General features: G+C 46.3%; 1 protein-coding gene across 1 annotated transcript in view; it reads left to right on the plus strand.

Moving 5' to 3' along the window:
* The first annotated feature begins 203 nt into the window (after positions 1–203).
* The window catches only part of TTC9 (tetratricopeptide repeat domain 9), a 35,070-nt gene continuing 13,372 nt past the window's right edge, over positions 204–21,901 (plus strand). Inside the window, exon 1 of the mRNA XM_052646331.1 lies at positions 204–612. Coding sequence (XP_052502291.1) covers positions 204–612 — 409 coding nt within the window. The remainder of the gene's footprint in view (positions 613–21,901) is intronic.

The raw sequence follows: 21,901 nt of genomic DNA on the forward strand, positions 1-21,901 counted from the left end.
AGGGCGGAGGGAAGGAGGGGAAGGCAATCCGAGGAGGAGGAGGAGGAGGAGAGAGCAGCCTCCCGCCGCTGGCGAGGAGAATGGGAGTGCGGGACCACGGACCGCCGCGGGGTGTCACGGCCGCGGCCGAGCTCGCCAGGCGCGGGGCCGGCGCCCGCCGCGTTTAAAGCCGGGAGGGCGCGGCGGCGCCGGGCGGCGGCCGCATGGAGAGGAAGGGCTCGGCGGCCGGAGCCAAGGGGAACCCGAGTCCGCCCGCGGCCGGCGAGGCGCAGCGGCCCCAGCCGCCGCTGTGCGTCCCGGGCGGCGGCGGCGGAGGGACCCCGGCGCGGGGCCAGGCTGGGGCGGCGGCCGAGCCCGCCGAGTTCATCCGGCGCGCGCACGAGTTCAAGAGCCAAGGGGCGCAGTGCTACAAGGATAAGAAATTCCGCGAAGCCATCGGCAAATACCACCGAGCGTTGCTGGAGCTGAAGGGGCTGCTGCCCGCCGCCGGGGAACGGGAACGGGACTCGCGCGGGGCCTCCCCGGCCGGGGCTCCCAACCCCGGCCGCCTCTCGGAGGAGCAGAGCAAGACGGTGGAAGCCATCGAGATCGACTGCTACAACAGCCTGGCAGGTGAGCTGCACCGCGCCGCGCCGCGCCGCGCTCCCGGCCCCTCCTTCCTCTGCCCTCCCCGGCTCCAGCCCGGAGCTGGTCCCTATTCTCCGGCCCGGGTCCTCCGGTCACCGCGCCGCGCCCCGCACTCCCTCGCGGGGACCGTGCCGCTCCGGGAAGGAGAACCCAGGAGGGCGGGCGCTTTGGAAAAAGTGTGACTTTTAGGATTAAACCTTTTGAAACTCGTGGTCATCCCGCATTCCTCCCCCGCATCCTCGTAAATCTCGCCTATAAATAGCTGGACGGACAGATGGGGACCCAGCCGGCCTGGCGGCGACTGCTGCTACTACTGCTCACCAGTGGACCCGGGTCCAAATGCGGGAAGCGGCACCCGGGGTGGGCCGCCCGCACCCACTGCATGCCCAGTGGCTGCTGGCCTCGGGGATCTTTGGCACCAGAGCTGGCCCTCACCTTCCCCCCGGCTGACCGCATCTCTGAGTCAAGTCCTTGCCCGAGTCCCTTTGGCCCCAGTGGCAAAGGGCAGTTTGCTACGATGCTTTCAGCATCTCAAGCAAAATGGATTCCAAAATGCACTTTCTTCTCTCCGAGCTCTGCTGGGGCCTCGGTTGCCAGGTGAAGAGAGCAATCTCAAAGGGAAACTAGTTCAAGGTTGGGCTTGAGCTGTGCTACATTCTCGCCCTCCCGCCCCCCACTCCCGTGTAGCACTGGTTCTCACACCAGCTGGCTGCTAGGCTTTGAGGAAAAGAGAGTCCTTTTATTGGGATAAGAAATTCCCAAGTACACTTTGGAGATTAAGGTCAAAGTCGGGCATTTAGAAAAATTAACTTCGGCACAGGAAATTTTAAAGTCTCTAAAAACGGAGGAGTCTGGGTCATTCCAGGGCCTTCCTGAGAGAAGGTGGAAGAGGTTGGCAGAGGCCTTATATTCGAAAAGCACTCTTTGGTCTTCTCCCACCCCATCTGGTGGGATTTGGGAATGACCCACCTCCTCTGATCAAATTAAAGGCCATCACTCCTGGTCCCTAACCCTTGAAGTTGCCCAAACTCTTTAGCTCTGGACAGTTGGAGCAGAGTTAGGGGAGGAGAATGGGTGTGGCTGTGGATGGTGGATTTGTCTGGAGGCCAGACAGTTGGGGGATGAAAAATATATGTGGATAATTGTGCTCTATTTCTAAGTGTCAGTCAGCTCTGTTCCCTTGGATGTCTCTAGTGCCTGCCTACCTCTGCTTCCATAAAGCCATATCCAGTGTCATCTTTAATCAGGCAGAGCCAGGCACTTTGTAATTTGTTAAGCAGTTTACAAATGTAAAGGATTAATAATAATAGTAGTAGTAGCCATGGTGGGGATGGTGCTGCCGATAGCAGTCCTACTGGTAACTGCAGCAGGTAAAGTAGTAGTAATATGGCATAGATGTATTTCAGTCAATCACAAGGCACATTGTTATTCCCTTCCTTTTCCCACAAGTCTCTGGCATATTCACTACTGCCTGATGAATGTAAAGGGCAGAGTGGCCATGGGTGGAGAAATCACTAATGCAGTGATTTCAGAGTGGCAGTAGAGTCTTCTATTTAGTATTTTCCATGGGCATTCTAGGGTTGCCCCTCACCCCATGCTATTGGCTGCCAGCCTATGGCTAGCACAGCCTACCTTCTACCCGCGAAGTGGTTACATTTCCGTGGTGAAACTGAAGCTGTGTCTTCCTTGGTCGGGCCAGCCCAGTGGGTGGGGCTAAGATCTGGACAGTTCCTCCGCTTCCACGCCCACCCCCACCCCGCCCAACACACACTCTGGAAAACTTTAGTGGTGAGAGAATGGAAAGTAGCAACGGCACATTTCCCCCTCTGCTGCTTGTTCCAGTGCTCACCACTTATTAATATTAATAATTCATGGATTGCAAAAGTAATGCATGCCTATCAACTGTATTTTCTTTTAGAAAATGCAAAATTACCTATGGTCACAGCAACCTGAAGAAATTCATTGTGATATATTTCCTTCCTCTATCTTTTTCTTTACTTAAATGTAAACTGTTTACAAAGTGAGGGACCTCCTGCATCCTGTTTTTATGCCCAGTCGCCATTGTATCTATCAGAGCATTTTTTACATGTCACTAAAATCTTTTTGTGAAGATTATTTTCAAGGGCAACCTAAAATTTTTAAATACGTATTTACAATGATCATTTGATGGAAAGAGGAAGAAATATGGTTCCTATTATTGTTTTTAAGACCAGAGCAATGCAGTGTGGCCTGTAAGATAATCTTTCCCCCTGTGCCTGATTGAAGGGAAGAGATAGCAACTGCAAGTTTGTTCTGGCAAAAAGGCAACTGGCCCTTCCATCCGGGCTGCAGTGCTGCTTGAGCAACCCAGTGGGCTCCAGGTAGGAACAGTCTGAAGATGTGGGTCCTCTCTAGAATCTGTCCTTCTACACAGCTGTGCATAGAGGAAGACCTTTGGGGTTTAGAAGTAACATAGACTAGCTCAGAAATACCTGGAGGATTAGGCCATGTTGCTAAGGGCATCTCAGCACCAAACAGAAACTGTTGTGAGGCTTCTGGAGGAAATCTAGGTTCCGGTGGTCCTTGCACTCTGCATGGAAGGCCCCAAGAGAACAGCAAGTGGGCAGTTAGAATCTGCTAAGAGATATTCACCTAAAAATCCATTTAGATGACTTGAAGTGACCATTTGAAGGGTATGCAGGCAATCTGCAAGGTGCCTATGGTTGTGGTCTGTTCTGGCTTAGAGTTTCTTTCTGATTGGTAGGGATCTGGCCAGTGGTGCAAGACTTCTCAATTTGATTGTGCATGTCTTATTCGCTAAGAAATTCAAGGGGAAAGATAGGCAGCGTCTTCTTCCTTCAGAATTTCTAATAATTTTGATACAATGATTAGAAAAGATATTCTGACCTACCAGGGGAGATATAGACATGTAATTCTTACCAAGGCTATAAAAGAGGCATATACTGGCCAACTGATCGACTCCCATTGACCTTGAACAAGACACAGGGCTCCCCTGGGGCCTTGGAATGGTCTGTGCAAAACCTCTTGAAGGACAGAGCCTTTTGCTTTACATCTGTTCCTGTGGGATTGTGAGGGCCCCAGCTGGGATGTGATCAAAAGGTTGTAATGCATGACTTTGTGGGTATTTTCAAATGATGTTCAAGACTCAGATGCCCACAGTGGAGATGAGTGCTGACAGGCTATGGCATTGAATCTGAAGGCTAGATGAGAGTCAGCTTAGGCCCCTATTCCTGTCACACCCTGTGACTTTGTGTAAGTCCCTACCACATTATTTTATGTCCATCTTCCTATCCATTTAGAGCTATGCTTGGGAGGGGGTTTATTTGTTTTACCAAAAGGGCCAGTAATTTCTATTGAATTAAAAGTCCCAGGAGAGGGGAATGACACGGCCTAAATAAGTCACACCTGAAAAAGGCCTAGATGAAAGTCAGTTTTATCACTATTTGTTTTATCTTCAAGCCACAGAACCGGAGCCAGCTACATAAATTGTGGGGCCCAATGGAAAATGAAAATGTGGGCTCCTTCTTCAAAAAGCAGGAGAAAATTGTCCTTAAAGGTCTTAAAAGATAAAGCTTTTCCCCTTTCATGATCTCTCTCTCTCGACATGGTGTTTTTATCTGCTATTTAATGTCATTATGAGAAAATTATAATTTTAAAGGATTGGCATGAATTAACCATTCATCTTTATAGTGTGCAGTGCCAGTTTTAAGTGGAAATACAAGAGCACTTAACTGGTATGTGAAATCACGTAAGTTCCACAATTCACATTTTGCAGTTGGTACATGCATATGTAGTTTATTCCTATTGGAACTGTGGAAATGCTGACAAAATGAACTCAACTGCTTTTATTTCACTTTTTATATGCATACTTTTTTTGTGCACTCTTTACCAATCTTGCCTTTCTGATGAGTAAGGAAAGGAAAGGGAGCTATTCCTTACTCCCACCCAAATCTTTCCTTCTCTGTCATCATTTTCAGCCTAAGTGGTTGGCTAGCACAGGGAAGTAACTTAAGCAAGAAAGGATATGCTGGGGTTTTAGGTTATTTGTGTTTCTTAGAACACTGTTGCTTCCTTTCTGCATTTGAAGCAATTTCTGGGTTGAATGGAAAGCCTGGCCTCTTTGGGCTGTCCGTGTATGTGCTGACTTAGTTATAGACCGAGCACCCTTACCGTATGCTCGCTGAACTCCCCTTCATCGTGGAACCACTGTATGCTTCTGGGGCATGTGAATGCTAGGGACCACATGGGGTTGCAGAGAGTGTTTGTGCCTGTCTTCTGACCATGTTTGTGCTCCATTATCCAAATTGGGCTTCACTTACAAAAGAAAGAAAGAAAGTGAAGGTGCTCAGTCGTGTCCGACTCTTTGGCACTCCATGGACTGTAGCCCACCAGGCTTCTCCATCCAGGGGATTTTCCAGGCAAGAGTACCAGCATGGGTTGCCATTTCCTTCTCTGGGGGATCTTCCCAACCCGGGGATCAACCCCAGGTCTCCGGCATTACAGGCAGATACTTTACCCTCTGAGACACCAGGGAAGCCTTCCAAAACATAGTTTCAAAGATAAAATAAGAATTTCAGGAACTCAACAGCAGAGCATTAAATCAAATACAAGGACCTTCTGAACATGGGTCCTATGTGACTGTACCCTTGAAGCTACCTCGCAATGGGACACCCATAGATGATTGAGCGCATGCATCTAAGGTGGACAAAATTAGATACAGACTCTGAGGCAGATTCTAAGACAAAGGTACCTGACTGAAATTGGTGTGGGAACCAAAGGACTGAGCATGAAGATGGATAAATTACAAATGTGAGAATCAGTTGTTAAAAGAAGAGGTCAAGAGCTAGAGACAAGCAGTAACCTGGTAACCAGAAGATGAGTTCTTGGGATAAGAACTGGCAAAGGAAGGGGAAAGAAGAGAGAGGTTTCATGTTAAGATGCTCCTCCAAGATCTTGCCATCTGGATGGGAGAGCTTGACCCCCCAAGCCATTGTTGACCCGAGGCTGGTCCTCGGGCAGCCCCTTGACCAATAAATCTTAAGCCTGTAAACAGGGCTTTGAAGATCATCTTCCAAGAAAGAATATGAGAATTTAAACTTGTAGAATGCTTTCAAGAAAAGAATATGCCAAATGTAAACTACAGGCTGAGTTTCTAAAGTGGATTCTGAAGTTCCTTAGTTTACCTACAAAAGTCGTGAGTTGGATGGCTTGTAGCCAGCAACTCTCTAGGACATCTTGAAGTAAGAGTGCCTACAGCCAAAATGCAGGGGAGTGCCCCATCCAAGTCACAGGGACTTGCTGCAGGGTAGACAGGAAGGCCAAGATGTGGAGCAGCCAGAAACTGTTCCCAGGGCTTCACAGGTTGGGAGTGACCCGTGAGATGGAACATTCTCTCCTGCCAGCTGTTTTCTTTCATCACCAGGTTGTACCTCCTGCATACAACTATGTTGAAAACCCAGTATTTCACCCAACCAACCAGCAGTTTCCTAATTTCCAGATATTTGACTTGGGGAAATTAGATGTTCATGCTGGGGCCAGATTGTCACTAAGACGATACTGCGGTCCATTCCCAATCACATAGCAGCAGCCACAGCTCTAGCATGGACAATGTACCCAATATTAAAAAAGCCAAAGCTAAGGGAATTCCCTGGCTGTCCAGCGGTTCGTATGTGGTGCTTTCACTGCCAGGGACCAACGTTCCATCCCTGGTTGGGAAAGTAAGATTCTGCAGGCCACATGGTATGAGATGTGTGTGTCAGCGGGGAAGGTACTTTAAAAAAAAAAAAAAAGGCCAAAGATAATACTACATAAGATTAAAAGTGTTTATGGGCTTCCCATGTGGTGCTAGTGGTAAAAAACACGTCTGCCAATCCAGGAGACGAAAGAGACACAGGTTTGACCCCTGTGTCGGGAGGATACCCTGGAGGAGGGCATGGCAACTCACTCCAATATTCTTGTCTGGAGAATCCCATGGACAGAGAAGCTCTGGCGGACTACAGTCCATATGGTCGCAAAGAGTAGGATATGACTGATGCCACTTAGCAGGCACATACAGTCTTCCTCATGGATTTCATATGGCCTTGAAATAATTATTAGCAGGGTAAAGCTCATTTTCTTCCTTTTATGCCTACATACACATTTTCATATCAGCAACAAAATGATGCCATGTCTGGTAAGACTCAAAACCAACAGTTCCCAAATTTTATAATAAACTATACTGAAAAATTATAATATATATATATCTGAATCACTTTGTTATATAATACCTGAAACTAACACAACGTTTGTAAATCAACTATACTTCAATTAAAAAAAAAAAGGAGGTGGAATGTGATGTGTAGTGCCAAGGAGAGTTGACTTGAATCAGAAGAGTCCTGGGTTGAAATATATCCAAGTGGAGCTTCTCTTCTTGTTCAACCAAAAGGAGTTTAAAACAGCCCTCAAATTACAGACAACATTACACAGAGGAAGACTGTGGAGCAAAGGTTTCCCTTCCACAGTGTGTCTGTGTGTGAAAAATGAAAGTGCTAAGGAAGTGCTAACTAGCTAGCTTGAGTGTTATGTAAAATCAGAATTATGATTTCGGATTTGGATATGACCCTTACAGTGGTGTGTGAATTTCCTTGTCAACATCACCACCTTGTCATCAACATGAGCTTAGACACTTCCAAAAACAGGGATACTCACCACTACCTAAAGTGACTTATTTAGCAACCACCACCACAAAACAATAGCTACAATGTAATAACAGTCACACCAATGGCAGTACAGACTACCGTAATGGGCCCAGTTTCTGGCATCCAGTAGATTTTCCATGAATGTGTTTGAAAAGAATGAAAATGCTTATCCCAGCATTTGTCTCATATTAAGGATCCAAGAAATTCAATCATTTCATTAATATTAATCGAGCAACTAATAGGCGCTAGACACTGGGCTTGAGAGCTGGGTACACAGACAAGGTCACTGCCTTTCATGAACTTACATATATACCTGCATAACTTGGTGAGACAGAAGATCCAAGCTCAGAACAGTTAAGTCCCTTGCCCATGGTCACATACTAGTATATGGCAAACTGGAATTTCTCATCTGCCAGGTCTCTAATTTGAAAGCCTATAATTCTAAACACTCACCCCACACCCTCCATCTTGAGAAGTTTCTTTCTTAGGTACAAAAATTTGCCTTCTTGAAATTTCTATCAATCCATTCGTATTCTATCTACCTTTTGAAGCAACACAGAATACATCTCATCAGTGTAACAAGGAAAAGCCTTGACATTTTTAGGGCAACTCACTTGCCCATCCTCCAGTTTTGTCTTCTGTAAGTTATTCCGTTTTTTTTTTATTACCATGATGTGCTTTGTATGTTTAGGATTCCTATGTCATGACCATCCTGGGTGGTTAAGGGGAAAGTGTCCTATACTCTATACCAGGTTCTATGTCACTAGAAAGGAGACTTGAATTTATATAGACAGAGAGGAATAAGAATCTGATGAGTCACAATTTCTAATGAACCCCTCTATCCAGAGTGTGTGAATTCTAGTTGAGGTCTTAAGAAATTTAAGTGGATCTGTTAAAGAGTAGGAATTCATTTCAGCCATTACTTTTTCAGTGATCAGTTTTGTGGATACAATGAGGGAAATGACCCACTAGAAGAGGAGCATCTGGACGTGTCCAGATGCATTACTGCAGACCTGGTCAGTTTTAATGTCACGAGAGTAATGATTCCATCATTTAAAAATATGTTCCAGTTTAAGTGCTAAATGAGATTGGACACAATATTATTCTGTGTGGCGTGGAACATTTGCTCTCCTAACATCCTCTAAAGTAGTATTTATTTTTAAGTTTGTGTTTTTGTGCCTGACTGATAAGTTCTAACTTTGGGAGCCAAAACCTCATGTCCCAAGAAACGAAAACAATCCCTCCCCCAAACCCAGCAGTAAGCAGGCCAGTTGGCCCTGTGTCTAGTGGGACGGGAACTGAAGGAGGCTCCTGTGACAGCTGGTGGCACAATCTACGTGAACTTAATCTGGTCACAAGACCTCTAGTCTTGAGTTTCCTCACTTGCTAAATGGGTATAATCATGCCAGCTTAACTCACAGGTAAGGGTGAGAAGCAAGAAGACAATGTATGAATGTACTTTATAAAGTACTGAAGTATAAGTTAGCCTTTCAAGTGAATGGGGGTGTTTAGGAGAAAGACAAAAGAATAGACAAAAGAAAAGTGGGGGGCTTCCTGGGTGGCTTGGTGGTGGAGAGCCCACCTGCTAATACGGGAGACACGGGTTCGACCCCTGGTCTGGGACGATCCCACGTGCCACGGAGCAACTGGGCCCCAAGCACCACAGCTCTTGAGCCTGTGCTCGAGAGCCTGGGGGCCACAGTGAATGAGCCCGTGTGCCACAATTACTGAAGCCCAAGTGCCCTAGAACCCATGCTCTGCACCAAGAGAAGCCTCCACCACAGTGAGAAACCTGGGCATCGCAAATGGAGAGTATCCCTGCCCTTTGCAACCAGAGAAAAGCCCACGCAGGAATGAGGACCCCCGTACAGTCAAAAATAAATAAATAAAATTATTTTTTAAAAAAAGAAGTGGGGGCAATACCATGGTGGTCCACTGTCTAAGACTCAAATCTCCCAATGCCAGGGGACCCAGGTTTGATCCCTGGTTAGGGAACCGGATCCCACATGCCACAGTGAAGACCTGGTGCAGCCAAGTAAATAATAGATAGAAATAAAATAAAAAGAAATAAGAAATGGGAACTGCCCAGTGAAGGAAATTCCCACTAATTCTAACTATTTGAAAAGGGATCCTTGAATAGTATCCCTAGTAGATACTAGGGAAATCTCCTAATGCGTGGTTTCTACATTCAGTAGCTATCCCATTTTGTTTCAAACACACACATTAAACGATTCCCCAAATGCAGGTCATCCACAAAAAGAAAAGCACTTGCTAATAAAACCAAAGTGTTTCTGATGAGAAGAATGTGACGGCCATTCTTTGCAAGCCAAGTTCCCCCACTTGTCTTCCGACGTCCCCACCGAGAACACAGCAGAAGTGTGACTTGATGGAGTGATACAGACAGCAAGTTCTGTCTCTCACTGGTCAGCTGCCTGGAATCAAAGGATCTTGCCTCAAGTTTTCTAATGTCCGAGGGTTGGAGTCCAGAATCTCGGAGGTCCTTTCTAGCTCTGCAAAGAATAATTCTCCATTCTTTCTGAACTGGGTGGCCATTACCCAGAATTGGAGAGGCCTGTGTGGATAGATAGGAACCAGTCTCCAAAATCTATCATTATGTGAAAAAGCAGAGGTTTCCCTGGAGGTCTAGTGGTTAAGAATCCATCTGCCAATGCAGGGGACACAGGTTTGATCCCTGGCCCGAGATGATTCCACATCCCACGGACCAACTGAGCCCATGGACCACAACTACGGAGCCAGTGCTCTAGAGCCCACAGGCTGCACCTACTGAGCCCGTACACAGAACTGCCGAGCCCAGCTGCTGCAGCTGTTGCAGCTGTTGCAGCCTGCACGCCGGGCCTGTGCTCTGTCACCAGAGAAGCCACAGCAAAGAGCAGCCCTCGCGCCACAACCAGAGAAGAGCCCCACTCGCCGCAACTAGCGAAAGCCTGTATGCGGCAACGGAGACCCAGCTCAGCCAAAAATAAATAAATAAAAACTGTTTTTGGAAAAAAGGCAGAATGCAGAACAGTGTTTAAGAAGTATAAACTAGCATCAGCGTATACACTAGTACAGTATTTGCTTTCAAGAAGATTATCTGAAATTATGCAAGTGAAGCTGTTTGTTTGAATACAGAACTGGACATTTTTCCTTTTCTTTTTGATGATTACGACTTCATTGTTTTTAGAGCAATTAAAGGTTTATAGACCTGGAGAAGGGAATGGCAACCCACTCCAGGATTCTTACCTGGAGAATCCCATGGACAGAAGAGCCTGACAGGCTGCAGTCCATGGGGTCGCAAAGAGTCGGACATGACTGAGCGACTAAGCCTAAAGATTTATAGCAAAACTGAGGGTAAGGAATGGAGATTGCTCGTATACTGCCTGCTCCCATACATGCCTAGCCTGCCCTGGAGTGGTACGTTTGTTACAGATGATGAATCTGTATTGACCCAGCACGATCACAAAAAGTCCATGGTTTACTTCGAGGTTCTCTCTCCTGTTGTACATTCTGTGGATTTAGACAAATGTATGATGACATGTCCCTGTCATTGTGGTACCATATAGAGTGCTTTCCCTGCCCTTAACAACCTCTGTGTGCTTCCTCTTCATATCTTAACCTACTCCAACCCCTGGCAACCACTGACCTTTTTACTGTCTCCATCGTTTGCTTTTTCCAGAATGTCCTATAGTTGGAATCATACAGTGTGTAGCCTTTTCAGTCTAATTTCTTTCACTTAGTCATATGCATTTAAGGTTCCTCTCTGTTCCTTTTTTAACTTTTTCTTCTAAATCTTTCTATAGTGTATGACTTTTCTAAGTATATGCATTATTATTTTTATTTTTAACGAAAAACGATGGCAGGATTATCTGTGTGGAAAGATTATGCATAGTTTTGCTGCTTTTATTTTCCCCCTAAAAAAAGCCCACCTTATACACATAATTTTTAATGCTGTTCTGCATATTACCTGAGTCTTGTCTAATCATGTCAGAATGTGACACATAAGATGTCAAGCAAAATTATCCCCAAGCCCCAAACTTTCTCTTATTATCCCATCTTATGACTTATCTTTTCTGCAGTGCCCACCACCCCAAAGCACACACAGGGCTAGGTCCTGGCAGCATGGTACCCCCACAGCAGGGGGATGGATGCCCTTCTGCGCTCAGTAGCACGTGAGTGATGGTGTGAATCTGCTGGTGAGATAGGGAAGAAAGTTGAGTCAGAGCTTGTGATACAGACTGGTCCTGAGCATTTGTGATGTGCCTCTGGTGTGGAGGAAGGGACCGTATCGGGGGTCCATGACCAAGATTCTTTTCGGCCCCGAGTCTAGGAAATCCTGCCCCGTCAGTAGCTCAGACACAGCACCCGGAAGGAAGCTCACTCACTCATCAGATCTTTATTGGATGCTTGCCATGGCTGTTCGCAGCCCAAATCTCAAACCCACTGTGTTCTCTTCAAAACATGGCACGGGGTTGTGGGAGCAGGGTTCTCATCTAGACTCTGCCGCTCACACTTGCACTGTGATTTTGGAAAGGTCACATCACTCTGAGCCTCAGTTTCCTCATATGTAAGCAGCAAGGTGTTGGGTCAGAGGCCCTCCAAGTCCCCCTTCAGAAGTGTTGAGCCGTCTAGGATTTTGAAAACTGTCTAGTGTCCCCACCCCACCCCCACCCTCTTCTAGCCTCTCTCTCTTCTGGAAGCAAGCAGATTTAGAAAGGAAACAGGAAACAAGCTCCCTTTTGTTCTAGTTTACTGATACGTGCTGACAAATAGGCATGAAAGATCTCAACCAAGATTTCCCAGGTAACCTTGCAAATCTGAAGGTAAACCAAAATAAAGGAACCCACAGTCTCGCAGAGTGAGAGTCAGAGGGTCTCTGAGAGGAACGAGAGTGGGGTTGGAAGCCTCTGTAAAATATTACCTGGGCTCTGGAATCTAAAGTGATGGCACCAGATATTACGTATTGCTGCTAGATCTTCTCAGATTATTCCAAAATTCAGACTTTGATTCTTAGCAGGCCGTCATTCACCCTAGGAAATCTGGCAAAACTAGCTACCATTAGACCAGGAAGTTCTGATGGAGCCCGTAAAAGGCTTTTAAGAAATGAGCTGGCAGTGGCGGGGCCAAGCGTTTCAGGGAACAGTTGCTAGCTAAGCTGTAGCATCTCAGAGAGTTGCTGCCCTTGGCTTAAGACTGGAGAGCCCTGAGGAGTCTCAGCCAGGTCCTGAGCACCTCTGGACCAGGATGTGATTCTGGGCCTATTGCTTGTACAGAGTCAGAACTTAGCTCCTTTCTCAAATGGACCTGAACCTCAGGTTGCAGATGCCACCTGGTCATTGGAACTTGTGTCTCTGACACCTCCAGGGAGAGAAAGGCTGTGTCCCTGTGTGTGCCAGTGAAAATGGGGTGTGGGGGGGTGGTGAAGCGAGGAAGCAGAGAAACACAGAGGAACAGGCAGGCAGCAGACTTAGACCCCAGAAAACCTAAGGGCAAGGAGGCCTAATGGAAAGGAACTTTACTTAGCATAACAGGGTCTGGCTTTGACCCCTGACTTCCCATCTACTCCTCCATTAACCTTGATACAGTCCCAATCTTGACAAGCTTCTGTTTCCATTATAGCATGGGAGCAATAATATGCACTAGATCGGACTGTGATGATTGAAATTAAAGGATACATGCATGCATGCCCACTACAGTGCCTAGCACGTAACTGATGCTTAATAGATGATGGCTATGTGTAAATCTAGTTTCCCTGGTGGCTCAGGTGGTAAAGCGTCTGCCTACAACATGGGAAACCGGGGTTCGATCCCTGGTTTGGGAAGATCTCAGAAGGAAATGGCAACCCACTCCAGTATTCTTGCCTGGAAAATCCCATGGATGAAGGAGCCTGGTAGGCTACAGTCCATAGGGTTGCAAAGAGTCTGACATGACTGAGTGACTTCACTTTCACTTTCATGTGTAAATCCAATTCCTACTCCAGTAAGTGCTATGGCACGAAAGTGTGCAAGAGGGGAGGACAAAGGACTCAGCAAAGAAGATGGGGGGAATATGGGAAGCAAGTGAGCAAAAGAGGGATCAGGGCAAGTCTCAGCTCTTAAGTGTCTGCAGGGCAGAGGAGGTGAGCAAAATGTGAACCGACAGCCTTTGGTGTGGGTATTTCCTACCTGGGCCCTCAAGGCTGGATGAACAATAATCCACCAGGCTTCCTCTGAAAGGCAGCTGGTCTCCTGCAGGACCAAGGGCCATGGGACCCCTAAGGTTTGTGACTGCTTCCATTTTCTCAGGGTGTAAGTCAAGCCATTGACTTGTAACATTTAGAAACTGCTGGGTTCTAGGCGGACATGTCTCTGGCCTGAGATTGTGCAGGTGGATAAGCCTCAGATAGATGGTGTCTGTTCTCCACCCCTTTCCATCCTCCACCCCAGGATGCTCTGACCCGTTCTTTGAACTGAACTAGCAGAGAAAGAACCTCGGACTCTCTCACAAGTCAGACCAGTTCAGAGTCTGAGAGCAGAGAACAAGGATGTGCCAGGAAGAGAAGATTCATGCTGTGATCTGCTGGGTTCCCTGGGGAGCTTCGCAAGCAAGAAAGCGGACTGACTGACGGGCTGGGGAGAGGAGGCTGTGGAGGAAGTCAAGGCCCCTGGGAGAGGGAGAGGGTGCTAAGCCAGCAGCCTCATGCCCACTCTGCCTGTTCCCTGGTGACCTGTGCTGGAGCCAGCTTACTGAGCTGCCTTCCACTGTCTGATGAGGAAAGCCCCTGGGCTTGATCAGGGGTCCTGGGAATAAAAGCTCTCACAGGTGTGTTTCTTGGCATGCATGCTAAGTTGCTTCAGCCATGTCTGACTCTTCGTGACCCCATGGACTTTAGCCTGCCAGGCTCCTCTGTCCATGGGATTCTCCAGGCAAGAATACTGGAGTGAATTGCCATGCCCTCGTCCAGGGGACCTTCCCGACCCAGGGATCAAACCCACATCTCTTAAGTCTTCTGCATTGCAGGTGGGTTCTTTACCACTAGCGCCTCCTGGGAAGCCCTGTTTCTTGGAGCCTCCCTTTAATCCCAGCTTACAGGCCGTCCTCTGCCATGATGCCTCGGGTCCTCTTATGATCCTGGGTCTCTCCAGATGGGCACTTCTTGAACAGGCAGTGCTTTCTGCTCAGGAAACCCTTCAGCAGCCTTCACTGTGTCTCTCCTCCCAGGGTCTTTCCCTGCTCTCTTTGAAGACATAATGGGCAGAGGTTATTTCTTAAAAAAAATAAAAGCACAGTTGATGAGAATATTCTAAAAAAAGATCATTTCTCCCCTAAGAGGAACTCTGATGCCTGTTAATACAAATTCTTCCCCCTGATACACACGCACACATTTATTTATTTATTTTTTCACAAGATTTGGGTTGTACTTGGTTGTGCAATGTTTGGGTTGCACAAATGTTAACAAGTTTTTCCACCAATGTTTTCCACTAAAAACATTTTTCAGTGTCATTATCTGTTTTTATACAGCATGATTTTCATGTCCATGTCATATTCTTATACCAATGCCCCCATTATTTATTTAACCACTCTCCTATGGGTGGATCCATAATTTATTTCCAACACTTTGCTAATATGCACAGTGCTGCCACAGAGAAGCCTCAGAAGTGTTCTTTCTGCTATATGTGCCTATTAACTAACTTATCCCCAAACATATCTGATGCCATGGAAGAATGGTGGGAGAGATGATCAGAACAGGAGAGGTGTTTTTTTAAGTCTAAAGAGAGTACAGGATGGCATTTTGGCTTCTGAGATTCTTTCCCCCATCCTGATTCAGAATTCCTGCCAATGGGCATGACATGGGTACTTGGCCAGAGCTGACAAGATAAAGATAACCTCAGGTAATGGGTTTCTTCTGAATCTATCTGGGTATATACCCATCATCACATTCCAAATGACCGAACTGGTTCCTTCAGAGTCCACTTCTAACCCAACAGGGTGCGAATGAAGGCAAACAGTAATCCTGGCCTACCTTCTTCCTCCTGCTCACTCCTCTCTGCATATATACCACAATGAAGTCATGTAAGAGGTGGGGGCTGGGGATGGGATAACTGGTAAGTAAGGTGCTGTAGCACCCAAGTCTACTTCCTTCATGAACAGGAGCACGTGACAGGCAACAGAAGGCTGAACTGACCTCAGACTTTGACATTACAACTCTTGAGCAGATTCCAATATCCATCACAGGGGTTCCCAACCTCCTCTAATGCCCGATGACCTGAGGTGGAGCTGATGTAATCATAATAGAAATAAAGTGCACAATAAATGTAATGCATTTGAATCATCCTGAAACCATCCCCCAGCCGTCCTCACCCACCCCCTACCACCCCCCCGCCAAGAAGTCCAAGGAAAAATTGTCTTCCGTGAATCTGGTCCCTGCTGCCAAAAAGGTTGGGGACCTTAAAGGACTGTCAACATAAGCCTTTAGCTTATAAGATTTTAGAGTGGCTTTTCACCTTCGTTCTGCTTGCCATTTTGTAAGCCAAGTACTGGTCAACAAGGGTATAAAGAATACAAGGGTATAAGAATATAAACTCCCTGAAGATATCAATATCTTTTGAGTATCTCCATTTCTTTATGAAGCCCTGGCACAGCCTGTGGTGAATGAGTTCTCATAAAATAAGTTTACGAAGAGTCTGTACCCAGGATTGTACAGTGATCATGAGACGCTTGCAGCAGCCCTTGAACACTGGGGGCATCCATCTGAAGAATACAAAGGGCAGGGAAAAAAGGGCAACGTGGGAATGGTGAAAAGAAGAGACCTCCAAAAATAATGTTGCTAAAACAAAATGAAAGAAACACTTGGCAATGTTTATTTGAATCCAGGGCAGGCATGTGCTAGAACTGGAAAAAAACAAGATCAGAAATTAATATGAATGGAATCCTAGGAGATTTATCCCATGAGATAAAGCCAAACGACTCGTGGTTGTGACAGCAGCATCAGCAGTAGTGGGGGAACTCTACCTAGGTGCCAGGGGGGCAATTATGGTGTGAATGAAGATACTGCCACCTGAAGGGTCCTGGCTCCCTGAGTCAGCCAGCTTCCCATCATCATAGGTTCTTAGTGCCTTAGACTTGGAAAAGACCTTTGGGGATCTGTGAGTCTAGGTCTGTTTACCCACCAGAGCCAATGTGGACTTGGGCTTAGATAATCCTGGCTCTTTTTCTAAAAACCCAATGGCCCTAGCAAATCACTTAGCTTCTTTCAGCCTCAGCTCTTAGATGCGAGACACAAAAGACCTGTTTTCCCAGAGTCACTGTCAAGGTCAGATGAGTCGTGAAACACTATACCAATGTTTGGTGTTGCTACTTACTGAGAATACAATGTATGTAAACCAGTATGATTTAGTTTTTCTGTGTGGGGGTTTAAAGATGCCCTACACATGCTTGTCTGGAAGGCAAAGAAGATATGTGTCAAAATAACTACAGTGATGGGCATGAGCTGAGTCTCTGGCTGTAAAAAATGATTTCATTCTTTGGAAAATGAAAGGGTCCACTTGTTGATCATACCTGTAGATCTGGCTTCATTAGAAAAAGACCTCCCTACATGTTCTGTCAACTTGCACTTTTGGGCTTCCCTGGTAGCTCAGTTGGTAAAGGATCTGCCTGCAGTGCAGAACACCCCATTTCAATTCCTGGGCAAGGAAGGTCCCCTGGAGAAGGGATAGGCTACCCACGCCCGTATTCATGGGCCTCCCAGGTGGCTCAGATGGTAAAGAATCCAACTGCAATGCGGGAGACCTGGGTTCAGTCCCTGGGTTGGCAAGATCCCCTGGAGGAGGACATGGCAACCCACTCCAGTATTCTTGCCTGGAGAATCCCCGTGGACAGAGGAGCCTGCTGGGCTACAGTCCATGTGGTCGCAGAGTCAGACACAACTGCGCAACTAAGCACAAAGCACACGTGTTCTGTGAAATTGTTACCCTTAGGCAGGGGTGTGCTGTAATTTATAATTTACAGGCTTTAGAAAAATAGTTATTTCTCAGCAAGTTTGAAAAGAGGGAAATTACCTGATCTTGATAAAAAGCATCTACTGAAGAAACTAAAGCTAACATCATACTAAATGGTGAGAGACTTAGTGCTGTCCATGACTGTTCATAGCAGCATCACTCATAATAACCCAATACTGGAAATGACTTCAACAAATTAACGTTTAACAAAGTCTGGCACACTCATACCGTTGAATACTACTCAGCAATGAAAAGGCGTGAACTATCAATACTTGCAACAGCTTGGATGCATCTCAAGGGGGGTTATGCTGAGTGAATCAAAGCTAATTTCCAACAACTTCATACTATATGATTCCATTTATATAACACCTTGAAATGACAAAATTTAGAAACGGAGAACAGATTACTGGTTGTCAGGGGTGAAAAAGGAGGTGGGGATACAGGAGGGACTCTTGATGAAATTGTTCTGTAACAACTTTGGGGGATAGACAGAGGAAACTATGTTTGTGATAAATGGCATAGAACTAACATATACACACAGTGTGTGCCAGCCAGCCCTAAAGGAAATCAACCCTGAATATTCATTGGAAGAACTGTTGCTGAAGCTGAAGCTGCAGGACTTTGGCCACCTGATGCAAAGAGCTGACTTATTGGAGAATACCCCGATGGCTGGGAAAGCTTGATGGCAAAAGGAGAAAGGGGAGGCAGAGGATGAGATGGTTAGATAGCATCACTGACTCAATGGACATGAGTTGGAGTAAATTCCAGGAGATAGTGGACAGAGGAGCCTGGTACGCTACAGTCCATGGGGTTGCAAAGAGTCAGACCTGACAGTGACTGAGAAACAACAACAAGGTTGGAATATCTGAATAAGATCTGAGGATTGTATCAGTGTCAACATGATAGTCAATATATTATACTGTTGTTTTATTAAGATATTATCATTGGGGAAACTGGGTAAGCGGTGTGAGGGATCTCTGTATTATTTCTTACAAACTGTATGTGACTTTAAAACTATCTCAATAAAAATTTGAATTAAAAAAATAGTATCACTGGGGTTAGTCTTGCCAGCAGCAGCTAAGATAGATGTTGTTTCAGGAGGAAACCAGAGACATGTCACATCGACCCTATTAGTATCACAGTCAACTCTCAATGGAACCGGAGATGCAGGTGGTTTTAGGACATAAAAGGGAGAAGCCTTGGTGGAAACTCTGCACTTGGTTTTGTTTGTTTGTGTTTGTCTTTGAATGCAGAGAAACAAGAGGAGTAGAGAGTCCTGGAGAGTTACATAGGAAGCTTCCAAATGATATGCATACAGATAAAGTAAGCAAATAAAATGAACACAGTCTCCATCAGGGTTCCACAGTTACACCTGACAAGCAGCAGAACTCAAGCCTCAAAGCTGCCTAATGAAGGAACTGAATTAAAATTCATTATAGGCAGTTGAACATTCTAGGAGAGCACTGTGGGTAATGCTTAAAAGCATGGTCTTACGTGACAGTGGCTTAGAATCAATCTCAGCCCTGACATTTATTTAGCTTTGTGACCTTTGGCAAGTGACTGAACGTCCTTGGGCCTCAGTTTCCCCATCTGGAAAATGGACAAAATACTAGAACCTACCTCACCAGGTGCTGTCAAGATTAAACAAGTTAATGCTCAGAATACTGCCTGGCCCCTTCATGCTTGATCAAGGTTACCTGCTCTTACTCTTATTACCCTTTCTAGGAGGATAGATGAATACCATCTCCTGGTGCAGGGCTGGATTCTCCAGCATGTCAGCCTTCTCCCTGTTTCTTCATTTCCTTGACCTGGGCTTCTGTTCACCAGTCAGAAGTCTGTAATCACCATGAAGAAAATAACCCTTAATGTCATATGTTGACTAAAAACAGTTGTTTGCTTACGTGTGCACTGAACTGAACTGAAGGTCTTCTGGGACCTGTTTGCCCTTGGGGTAATCCTGGGGCTCCCAGTAGCTATTCTGGACCCTCATGGTTTAACAATGGATGTTCCTTAGGAAACATACATTGAAAATGCTAGAATGTAAAGCACTAGCTCAGGTGAGGTGGCCCACCTGCAGGTGCCCACAGGGGACTTATTAAACCTGTGGATTACAAGGACTTCCCTGGTGGTCCAGTGGTTGAGATGCTGCACTTTCAACACATGGGACACAGGTTCAATCCCTCCATGGGGAACTAAGATCCCACATCGGTGCAACGTGGCAAAAAAAAAAAAAAAAACACTAGAATTTAAAAAAAAAAGCGGAAAACTGGATTACAGGTTCTTCCCTAGACCTTTAGAAGCTGCATTGCTGGACATGGGGCCTGAGAATCTCCATGTTAACTAATGATGATTAGTTAGCACAGATGATTTAATGAGAAACATTTGTCAGATGTCTGGCACTTGAGAAACCCTGACTTTTCGTATCCTGCACACAAGCCTTCAAAGTAGTGCGTGCGCATGTGTGTGTGTTTGTGTGTGCCTATGTGCTTGCATGCTCAGTTACTTCAGTCCGACTCTTTGTGATCCTATGGACTGTAGCCCGCCAGGCTCCTCTGTCCATGGGATTCTCCAGACAGGAATACTGAAGTGGATTGCCATGGCCTCCTCCAAGGAATCTTCCCAATCCAGGGATTGAACCCATGTTCCTTATGTCCCCTGCACTGGCAGACAGGCTCTTTACCACTAGTGCCACGCGGGAAGCCCCCCTTCAAAGTAGACAGCAGCTGTAATTACCTTTGTGCTGTGCTGTGCTTAGTCACTCTGTCACGTCCTACCCTTTGTGACCCCATGGCCTGTAGCCCGCCAGGCTCCTCTGCCCATGGGAATTCTCCAGGCAAGAATGCTGGAGTGGGTTGCCATGCCTTCCTCCAGGGGATCTCCCCAGCCCCAGGAATCGAAACTAGGTCTCCCACACTAAAAGGTGGATTCTTTACTGCCTGATCTTTATTTTTACTCAATTCAAAACCGAATCTCTGAGAGGCAAGCTCTTTTAACCCAAGGACACCGGGTGAGTGCCAGTGGTGGGGACATTGTCTTGAATCAGCTAACTCAGAGGCACCGAAACTGGCCAGCCACTTCTCTACTAAAAATATTTCCCTCCTCCTTCAAAGGCCGTCTCATGCTCTGTAGAGTCAGGAACCAGACCTGTTCATTTTTCTGCCACATCTGGCTTTCAGAGCTCCTTGCTTTCCCAAATTGTTAGGACTCTAGAGGAGCCCAGCCACTTCGGGTCTGTCTGCTACGCCATCCATAAAGCTATCAGTGAAATACAGACGGTGGTTTCCAATCATCCACTTGTGATGAGAGAAGGGCTGAGAGTAGGCAGGAGGCAGGATTCCTGTCTGGAGTTTAAGGGTGTAGATGGGTGGAGGGGGGAGCGTACAACCAACTGTGGATTCAGAGGCTATCTAATCTATAAGTGAAAAGAAAATAGTCCCAGAATCCTTCCCTATTCTTTCCCTAAGCCTCTTTTTCTGGCTACAAAGCTGCTTTTATTATGCTCTCTGTGTATACCCACCCACCTCCCCCCCAAACACACTTTCAAAAAGAAAACTGGTAAGTAAGACTAAGCATCAAACCTAGATATGGGAAACGTTTGGGTCAAGTGTGAGTTTATGTACATCCAAGACCAGGAAACGAAAAATGAGAAATTAGGGTTAGGCTCTGCCCTTGCTGCACAGGTTTGTGGGTGGAGCATTTTTGGCTGATCTTTGAATCAGCTCATGTCCACGAGCATGTGCCATGGGTCTGGCCCTGCGCCCAGGCTTCCTTCATGGCTCAGTGGGTAAAGAATCCGCCTGCAGTCCAGGAGACGCAGGAGACGAGGGATTCAGCCCCTGGGTCGGGAAGATCCCCTGGAGTAGGAAGTGGCAACCTGCTCAGGTATTTTTCCCTAGAAAATCTCGTGGACAGAGAAGCCTGGAGGGCTGCGGGCCATGGGGTTGCAAGGAGTTGGCCACGACTGAGCGCACAGCCCTGCACCCAGCTGTGTGGTGCACTTTCTCACTGCATCCTCAGAACAGAGAAGTGAGGTTGACAGAGTCACCATCTTTATTTCAGAGACAGGGAAACTGAGTCTCAGAGAGGGCCAGTCACTTTCTAAGGCCACACAATTGGCCAGGAGTAGTCAGCATCAAAAAAAAAAAAAAAAGTGGGTTATAGGATTCCACCCTAGTAACTCAGGTCTGCTCTTAAATTCTTTGTGCCAACTGGAGATGGCCCATCTTCTCCCAGCTGTCTTCTTTGCCCTCCCCACAACCCAGTGAAATAAAAGCAAGCCAAACATAGATGATTTCTGAAATGAAGATTCCTAGGCATTTGGGAGGGCCCAAAGCTTCAACTAAACAGCCACTGTCGAGGGGAAAGATCAGTGTGTTACGTGGCAAAGGCCATGCAGTCACACACCCTGACCTAGTAATTATAACCCTGGGATTATAGGTTATATTTACCATAAACAAAACCTCCATGAGTATATTTATCATAAAGCTACTTCAGTATCTAAAATTTAGAGGCAACATAAATGTCCAAAAAGAAAAGAAAGAATCAAGAGAAGAAAGTTGTTTTCAGAACTCTTAAGTATTCATGTACACTGAGCGGAAAATCAGCACTTTTATTGAAAGGTGA

This window comes from Budorcas taxicolor, chromosome 10 (genome assembly GCF_023091745.1).
Source record: "Budorcas taxicolor isolate Tak-1 chromosome 10, Takin1.1, whole genome shotgun sequence".
In the NCBI taxonomy this organism is placed as follows: Eukaryota; Metazoa; Chordata; class Mammalia; order Artiodactyla; family Bovidae; genus Budorcas; species Budorcas taxicolor.